The 10,000-nt window shown below is 38.9% G+C and overlaps 1 protein-coding gene across 2 annotated transcripts in view; it reads right to left on the bottom strand.

Annotated features, from left to right (window-relative positions):
• lcor (ligand dependent nuclear receptor corepressor) overlaps window positions 1-8,274 on the bottom strand; it is a 161,539-nt gene extending 153,265 nt beyond the window's left edge. For both annotated transcript variants that reach the window (XM_073937584.1, XM_073937588.1), the window contains exon 1: window positions 8,068-8,274. In XM_073937584.1, the coding sequence (XP_073793685.1) occupies window positions 8,068-8,098 (31 nt within the window). In that variant the 5' untranslated portion in view covers window positions 8,099-8,274. The remainder of the gene's footprint in view (window positions 1-8,067) is intronic.
• Between the last annotated feature and the right edge of the window lie 1,726 nt (window positions 8,275-10,000).

Here is a 10,000-nt window from a genome sequence, read left to right as displayed (position 1 = left end):
TCCACATGATTGATTTGTGTTCAGAGAAAATGAAGTGATCTTCTTCGTTTTAAACAAATGAATGTGGATTGAACATAAATTGATTTTTACCTGGGGATACTCATCCCGAGGTCCTCAGATTATGCAGAGTCACTGATTGGATCCAAAACCAGCGACGAGATGATCCCAAGGTTTCCATATCTGGGACCAAGCCATATCCTGAGCTGCTGCTGCGCTGATGGTCATGGGGAGAACATGAGTCTGACTCCAGCGACGCTCCAGGGAAAGACCAGTCTTCTCTGAGGCCAGCTTCCAGCTTCCACCGCGGTGACTGAAGCCCTGCACAAGACTTTAGGCCAGCGGAGAAATTAAAATGGTCGTGCCGAACTGAGTCTGGTTCTCTCAAGGTTTTTTTTCTTCACTCACTTATCAGGTGAAGTTTTTTTTTCCTCTCCGCTGTCGCCACTGGCTCGCATGGTTCAGGATTGGTAGAGCTACGCATCGATGAATTTGCTCTTCAGTGCTTGAACTCTCAGTAATGACTTTAAATCACACTGAACTGAGCTAAACTGAACTGAACTTAAACACTAAAAACTGAACTACCCTGTTCCAGTTACTATGACCATTTATGTGAAGCTGCTTTGACACAATCCACATTGTAAAAGCGCTATAGAAATAAAAAAGCTAAAAAGCTGAATAAACAATTAAGACTCGAGAACAAAAGAACTCAAGAATTGTGTTGTTACAGCTTGTTATGACTTCATGATGTTAGACTAGGGACTGAAGTAAGAAACATTTATATTGTGACAGTTTTGTGTAATATGATATGATTTTGTGTAATACTGCCAAAGAGAGAATGATTTGCTATACAAAAATCAAAGATAAACAGAAAATAGTAGTAATAAAGAAGAAGAATATAGATAACGACAACACAGCAGGTGAATTCCATACAATTTAGAATAACAAGCAGGGGAAGAGGACCAAAGTGGCGCTGAAAGGAAAGAAAATAACGAAACCAAAAATCAACCTAACTCAGTATAATCCTTTGACCTAACTGAAAACAAAATAATCGAAAGCAAGTCTTTGACGGCCTAACTTACCTACTCTAAACTTAACCAAACAGAAAAATACAAAGCCAGTGCTCACTCCTAAACCCGGTGTGTCTATACAGAGGTTCGCTAGGTGATGTAAGGCATACCTGCCAACATTTGTCTCTGAAAATCCGGGAGACCAGGATGGGGGGAGTGGTGGCAATGACTAGGTGTGGGAGGTGAGCAGGCCCGGATTAAGGCCGTACTCACACTAGGTACAGTTACCTCGAACCGGGCCAAAGCACGCTTGTCCCCCCGTCCCGTCTCCCCCGACGGCCCGCGCTCGCACCACAAACGGGCTTCGGCACGCTTACGTCATCGCTGCTGCGCTGTTCAGTGAGAAGCGTTCTCTCACTCAGCAGCACGGTGGAGATTTCTCTAGTTATATCATTTCAGTCGTTTGATATGCCGTCAAATATTTCGCCAACGAGTCCTTAGAGATGCGGGAACACGCAGTCAGATATTTCGCCGAACAGATCCGCCACTTTTGGCGCTCATAAACAATCATAAAGCTCTCGTGCTGCAGGAATGAGGAGGTCTGCTGAAGGCGCGCAGCTATCGTGAAGTGAGGGGTTTGTGTCTTTAATAAACTACGGCAGTTTGCGTTCACTGAACAGTAAGAATGATTAATAAATCCATATGAAACAGTCCCTTAAAAGTCACGTCTCGCTTTCAGTTTCGGGCTTTGGCGCGTTTTGCACTCACACACAAGCGTACCGCGCCAAAGCCAAAGTGAACCGCGCTCAGGCCCACCTCTTCCAACCAGGCCAGGGCCGGCCAAGTAAACCGTGCTTGAGCCCGATTCAGCGCACTCACACTTCTCAAACGATCCGGGAAACGGTCGGGGCACGATACGGATGGCATAGTGTGAGTAGGCCCTAAGAATTCAGAGGCCCCTGTGCACAATGTCTTGGTCCCCTACCTAGTCGCACCCCTATAGTTGAATTAAAAAATTAGATTAATATAATATTTTTTTCCCCATATTTTTTTAAAGTAAATGATACACAGCACGTATAGTTCTAGTCTACAAAGTTACATTATTTTTAAAGCATTTGAAGGACACTTAAAAAAATACTAATAGGGGAAATGAATGGATTTTAATATACTTGTTCAAGTTCACTGAAGCATAACTAAAATTTATATTTATGGGTATTTTTAATGTATAACTTTTACAAACTTATCATGCACATGATTTGGATAACACCTCTCCAGTCCAGTTCAGTTCTATGAATCATAATTTATGATCTCCAGGAATGTATATAGGGATACGTTTTCAGAATGAGCTTATGTTGAAGATAACTAATAAGTCATTTCTAATAATTGATTTATTTTATCCTTGCCATGATGACAGTAAATTAGACTAGATATTCTTCAAGATACTAGTATTTAGCTTAAAGTGACATTTAAAGGCTTAACTAGGTTAATTAGGGTAAATTTAGGGTAATTAGGCTGGTCATTGTATAACGGTGGTTTGTTCTGTAGACAATCCAAAACAAATATTGCTTAAGCGGGCTAATAATATTGACCCTAAATGGGTTTAAAACAATTAAAAACTGCTTTTATTCTAGCTGAAACAAACCAAATAAGACTTTCTCCAGAAGAAAAAATAGTAAAGGAAATACTGTGAAAAATTCCTGAATATGTTAAACATAATTTAGGAAATATTTGAGAAAGAAATAATAACTCACAAGAGGGCGAATCATTGTGACTTCAACTGTACATCAGGCTACAGTTTAATTTAACACCATTAACACTGTGTAATATATTAGCCTGATCTCCAGCAACACTGTTCAGCTCGCGGTGACTGAAGTACTTGCGTCAGCCAAAGCTCCTTGCACTGGACACTAATTAATTAACAAATGATTTACCTAATTAGTCATTTAGCGGACGCTTTTATCCTCAGTGACACTGAATAAAACTGTTAATACGGGAACAATCCCCCTGGAGCAACCTGAGGTTAAGTGCCCTGCTCAATGGCGCAACTCTTACAGGATCATCCAGGAGGAGTCTGAACCCACCAAACCTTTATATACCAGGCCAGACATTCATTTAACTATTACCAGGTCACACCTAAAGCTTTGATCAAAGGCTAGAGCTCTCTCTGGTGATCTGATTTTGCTCATATCTTGCTTGATAACGGTTACTTTTTCATTCATTCATTCATTTTCCCTCAGCTTAGTCCCTTAATTATAATGGATCACCACAGCGGAATGAACCACCAACTATTCCAGCAAATGTTTTGCACAGCAGATGCCCTTCCAGCCACAACACAGTACTGGGGAACACCCATACACACTCAAGCACACACATGCTCATACACTACTGCCAATTTAGTTCATCCAGTTCACCTATAGTGCATGTGTTTGGACCATACCTGTCAACATTGGGATGTGAAAATAAGGCATATGCCCACCATATTAAGAGATTTCCCCCGACCTCCTTTAAAAATAAAAACCAAATTACTAAATATGCCCATTTGGAGCTGTTTTGTTGTAAATAAACTGTTAAATGGTCAATAACAGGTTTTATTATTATTATTTACAAAAGAAAAAATAAATAGTAAACATTAGCAGCAAATAAATTAGCAAACAGTTCAGCTTATTATAATTAATAGCTATTATAATGAAATAGAAGCTATATCAAATCTCATTAGCCATTTCTTCACCGTATAATGTACACATTCTGATTAAAGAGCAACGAATGAATCTCTTATTTAGACTTTTTCGTTGGATTACATTAAACAACAGAGGTGTCACTTTAAAAATGCACACATTTAACGTTATAATGAAAGCGTCTGACTGCTTTCCTAACTGTTTGTGCTCATTAAGGATGAAATTAGTTGTGTTCGAAAAAAAAACTTCACCAAGATCGACATCTTTAGATGTTATTATCATTAATTATGTGTGTATGTCTGTTTAAACACGCACCCACAATCCAGACTTTTGCTCCGCTTCAAATCAGGAGTACAGATCCGTTTGGTAAACAGCGTCTATTTATCACTATGGAGCGCGTCTGCTGCGTTTGCGCTTTTTTATAATAAGATCATACTTTATAGTGCTGCTTATTAATAGTTGGTAAGGTATTAGTTGGGTTTAGGTTTGGGTATTGGCTAGGAAACACTTTTAAGATCATAATAAGATCATACTTTATAGTGCTGCTTATTATTAGTAAGGAAGTATTTGGGTTTATGTTTGGGTATTGGCTAGGACATGCTTTAAGATCGTAATAAGATTGTACATTGTAGTGCTGCTTACTAATAGTTAGTAAGGTAGTAGTTGGGTTTAGGTTTGGGTATTGGCTAGGACATGCTTTAAGATTGTAATAAGCCCATACTTTATAGTACTGCTTATTAGTTAGTAAGGTAGTAGTTGGGTTTAGTTTGGGTATTGGCTAGGACATACTTTATGATCATAAGTAGATCATACTTTATAGTGCTGCTTACTAATAGGTGGGGTAGTAGTTGGGTTTAGGTTTGGGTATTGGCTAGGACACACTTTAAGATCATAAGATCAAACTTTATAGTGCTGCTTATTAATAGGTAAGGTAGTAGTTGGGTTTAGGTTTGGGTATTGGCTAGGACACACTTTAAGATCATAATAAGATCATACTTTATAGTGCTGCTTATTAATAGTAAGGCAGTATTTGGGTTTAGGTTTGGGTATTGGCTAGGACATGCTTTATGATCATAATTAGATCATACTTTATAGTGCTGCTTATTAATAGGTAGGGTAGTAGTTGGGTTTAGGTTTGGGTATTGGCTAGGACACACTTTAAGATCATAATAAGACCATACTTTATAGTGCTGCTTATTAATAGTAAGGAAGTAGTTGGGTTTAGGTTTGGGTATTGGCTAGGACACACTTTAAGATCGTAATAAGATCAAACTTTATACTGCTGCTTATTAATAGGTAAGGTAGTAGTTGGATTTAGGTTTGGGTATTGGCTAGGACATACTTTAAGATCATAATAAGACCATACTTTATAGTGCTGCTTATTAATAGTAAGGAAGTAGTTGGGTTTAGGTTTGGGTATTGGCTAGGACACACTTTAAGATCATAATAAGACCATACTTTATAGTGCTGCTTATTAATAGTAAGGTAGTAGTTGGGTTTAGGTTTGGGTATTGGCTAGGACATACTTTATGATCATAATTAGATCATACTTTATAGTGCTGCTTATTAATAGGTAAGGTAGTAGTTGGATTTAGGTTTGGGTATTGGCTAGGACATACTTTAAGATCATAATAAGACCATACTTTATAGTGCTGCTTATTAATAGTTAGGAAGTAGTTGGGTTAAGGTTTGGGTATTGGCTAGGACACACTTTAAGATCATAATAAGATCATACTTTATAGTGCTGCTTATTAATAGTAAGGCAGTATTTGGGTTTAGGTTTGGGTATTGGCTAGGACATGCTTTATGATCATAATTAGATCATACTTTATAGTGCTGCTTATTAATAGGTAGGGTAGTAGTTGGGTTTAGGTTTGGGTATTGGCTAGGACATAATTTAAGATCATAATAAGATCATACTTTGTAGTGCTGCTTATTAATAGGTAGGGTAGTAGTTGGGTTTAGGTTTGGGTATTGGCTAGGACACACTTTAAGATCATAATAAGACCATACTTTATAGTGCTGCTTATTAATAGTAAGGAAGTAGTTGGGTTTAGGTTTGGGTATTGGCTAGGACACACTTTAAGATCGTAATAAGATCAAACTTTATACTGCTGCTTATTAATAGGTAAGGTAGTAGTTGGATTTAGGTTTGGGTATTGGCTAGGACATACTTTAAGATCATAATAAGACCATACTTTATAGTGCTGCTTATTAATAGTAAGGAAGTAGTTGGGTTTAGGTTTGGGTATTGGCTAGGACACACTTTAAGATCATAATAAGACCATACTTTATAGTGCTGCTTATTAATAGTAAGGTAGTAGTTGGGTTTAGGTTTGGGTATTGGCTAGGACATACTTTATGATCATAATTAGATCATACTTTATAGTGCTGCTTATTAATAGGTAAGGTAGTAGTTGGATTTAGGTTTGGGTATTGGCTAGGACATACTTTAAGATCATAATAAGACCATACTTTATAGTGCTGCTTATTAATAGTTAGGAAGTAGTTGGGTTAAGGTTTGGGTATTGGCTAGGACACACTTTAAGATCATAATAAGATCATACTTTATAGTGCTGCTTATTAATAGTAAGGCAGTATTTGGGTTTAGGTTTGGGTATTGGCTAGGACATGCTTTATGATCATAATTAGATCATACTTTATAGTGCTGCTTATTAATAGGTAGGGTAGTAGTTGGGTTTAGGTTTGGGTATTGGCTAGGACATAATTTAAGATCATAATAAGATCATACTTTGTAGTGCTGCTTATTAATAGTTAGTAAGGTAGTAGCTCGGTTTAGGTTTGGGTATTGGCTAGGACACACTGTAAGATCATAATAAGTTCATACTTTGTAGTGCTGCTTATTAATAGTTAGTAAGGTAGTAGTTGGGTTTAGGTTTGGGTATTGGCTTACACATCTCATCCAAAGCCGTCTGTTGTGTTTTGATGTAATTTTTTTTTTTTTTTTTTCTGAAATTATAGCATTGTAATATGCGCTCAAAACGCGCCAAAACTACTTCATATCTTTTTATGTACGTTCATGAAAATAACGGCACACCTTTTAATATTCATCAGCCAATCAGTATAAAAGAAAACTAAGCATCCACAGAAGCATAAAGGAAACCATTACAATATATGCGAGGTTTACAATAAGAGAATGGGCGCCAAACATTGCTGACATCTAAATGTTAGCGGATGTCAGGAGGAAACGCTTTTGCCTACGGCACCAGCAGAGGGGCACCAAAAGGTTGGCACTGAAAGCACAAGAGAGACAAATAAGGGTCAAGAGGATGAAGACTGATATGAATACCTTTAAAACATGTCTGTTCATAAGCGCTGCATTAATGACTGAGAGGGTAAACCGTTGTCTGCCCGCCGAGGTCAACGCATTGCCTTGGGTTGAGGAGTCGTGCTGTGGAAAATGCTTGTGGAGAAGAAAAAACTATATAGTTCAACCAAGGTTTGGCAACAAGGACAGTCAGACGAGAACTTTACAGAGGAAAAAATGCTGAAATGTCAGAGCGACAGCACTCTAAATAGACTGAGAATGAGGTAAAGAGAGAAGATAATGACTGCTCTCCGTCTAGAGTTTCTTGTCATTTTGCTCCCAGCAAGAGTCAGGAGATGTAGAAATGTTCGCTTTTTTCCCTACTCATTTTCTCATTCTGCAACAATCTACTCTTTGGACAGCCATGACTCATATACCAATGCTTTTTATCCGTTTTAGAAGAGAAGATTTTTTTTTGCGCCTCATGAGCTGATTTTTAACGCTGCTTTGGTGGTGTACATCGCCCACTTGTGGACGCGCATGAAAATGAATGGGAATGCATGGCTGCTTCAAAGTGAAGTTTCATAAACTAATTTCGAGAGGAGCACGTGATATGATTGTGCACCGCTGGCCACTCATCCGTAATCAGTAATAATCCAATCAGAATGATCCTAGCTTAGTATAAATGGATCACTTTCTCCCCATTGCACTATCTTCATTTTGGAAGAATGCTTCCCGCTACAAACGCTCCAGCATTTAAACTACGCTTCAGCATCATTCAACCTTCTGGCATGGAAGAACAAACAATCAACAACAACAACAACTTCTCCAACCAGAACCCCGCTCTCCCCTAAACTCCAGCAGCTGCCTCGCCAGCAATCGAGCCAGAATCCCCGCAAGAAGCCGGCATATCAACTCTTCCATCTTCTACTTCATCTGCCCTTCACTACACAAGCCACAACTTCGTCTAAACTTATGACGCCGGCGATTCAAGCCACCAGAGAGAAGCCGAACTCACAGATCACCTAACGTTAACGGTCCACTTTCGGTAACGTGCATGCTTTAAAGGGAAGTCTGAAGATCAGCGTGAATAGAACGCTTTAAATGAAGAACTCACCTCTCAGCCTCCCGCTGGTCAGCAGATCCATAACATTCTGACAGCTGAAATAGTTCGAAGGCAAATGACCAGGCAATCTAATCCATAAACATTATTCCATAACACCTTCATTCGTCGATATACATCCATGAAAAGGTGCACTGATATCCAAACCAGCTGCTGGTGAGAGTGGAGCCATACTTTCACGCATAAACATTGTAGCGATCTGATCTACAAAATGGCCGCCGGCCTTTGCACTCTGAACTCTTGACCGTGACTCCAAGGAGCCAATAGCTTAAAGGGGAAGTATCACCATCCAATGAGCTTTCCAAAATTGGAGACGGTCCCGCCTTCTCTCCCTACAAATTCATGAATGGACTGCGTGCAGAGACTTTGATTCCGGCCAAATAATCATGTTGAGATTATAGACATGTTACTTATCATGGATGGAGTAAAGCCATGATAAACATTACATTCACACAGTTCCTATTAAGTGGCAACATCGTTTTTTTTTTTTTAAGTTTGATGTAGGCAGTTGATATATTTACATTTTATTAATAATTATATATATATATAAAAAAAAAAAAAAAAAAAAAAAAAAAAAGTAAATAAAATTCTGAAATGAGTATTACCCAGCAAGTGATAGACAACCTACACATCAAGCAGTAACCCTTTTGTATCACGCCAATTGTGACTCTCATATCAATACACCTGAATGTCAGTCAGTTTATAATGACAGTAAGAAAACAATTTCCTGCTCGACTGCAACAAACAAGAGGAGGACATTTCTGGCCATGGAGTAGCTTTCATACTTATACTTTGTGTTAAATACATTCGAGTTTTAAAAACTTCTATATCAGTAAGGGGTTTAAACTCCACTCCATCATCATCTCACCAGCTCTCCAAGAGGTTTCCTGGACTTCCAGCATAGAAACGCCCCATACGCTCAGTTCTCCTTCTAATTACCACCCTGCAGGAGGACAAATGCCCACTTCTACAACCCTAGCACATTGTGACATTAAGTATTGGAACATGCATTAACAAAGGCGCTTCCATTCACAATCATCCGTACACTTATGAAGACTCCTCCCACGAATATCAGCCAATACAATTAATCATGTCTGCTGTACATGTGCCATGTTGCTAAGATTTCATTTCTAATTCTCTCTTGTTTTCCATTTTAGAGTTCAAGACTGCCAGCTCCTGAAACTGCCCTCATTCAACCCATCACACTCTTCATCCATTCCTAATGCATTTACACTCTTCGCAAAGATACTTTCTGCCTATACAGCCCACACCCTTGATACCATATTCACATATCCCCCCCCCCCCCCCATTTACTCTTCATATCACTATTGACAATATTTAGCACTCATAACGCTCCAATGCTGACTATCATTTGTACTTCCGCTATAGCAGAGTCGCTCCGCCGAGCCTCATTCTCCTTCTGCACCCCCCCCCCCTCTTCTTCCCATTTATAGATGACACAACCGCCCTGTCACACGATTCTGATTTAAGAGATGCTTATAGCAGTTCTTTGCTCCACAGGTATCCCCCAGATCAACTCTCAGTCACTCTTACACAGGGTGTCTCCGGAGTATCAGAAAGTGTTGGGGGCTGATAAGTCAATAAAGAGGAGTTTGAGGGCTTAAAGTATTAGAAAGTCTTAGATTCCTTTACAAGGTAATACATTATTGTTGAACAAGGTATCATCGTATGCTAAAGTTTGACTGTATTCAAGCCGTGAATATCAGGATACTAGGTAGTTACGTAATCAGTAAAATTCTACTAAGGTTTGACAGCTTGCCGCTTGTTTACTGCAACACTATCAGTCTGCAGCTCTATAGGTGACAACCTGTCGAATCGGCAAGATTTTAATATACATGTGTCTGTATTCGCATGTTTAGTTGGATTCATTTGTTACATTTTAATATTTAGTAAATATTCCGTAAGA

This window comes from Danio rerio, chromosome 22 (genome assembly GCF_049306965.1).
Source record: "Danio rerio strain Tuebingen ecotype United States chromosome 22, GRCz12tu, whole genome shotgun sequence".
Taxonomy (NCBI): domain Eukaryota; kingdom Metazoa; phylum Chordata; class Actinopteri; order Cypriniformes; family Danionidae; genus Danio; species Danio rerio.
Note: the sequence above shows the minus strand (reverse complement) of the source record. Positions and strands in the feature narration are given on the sequence as shown.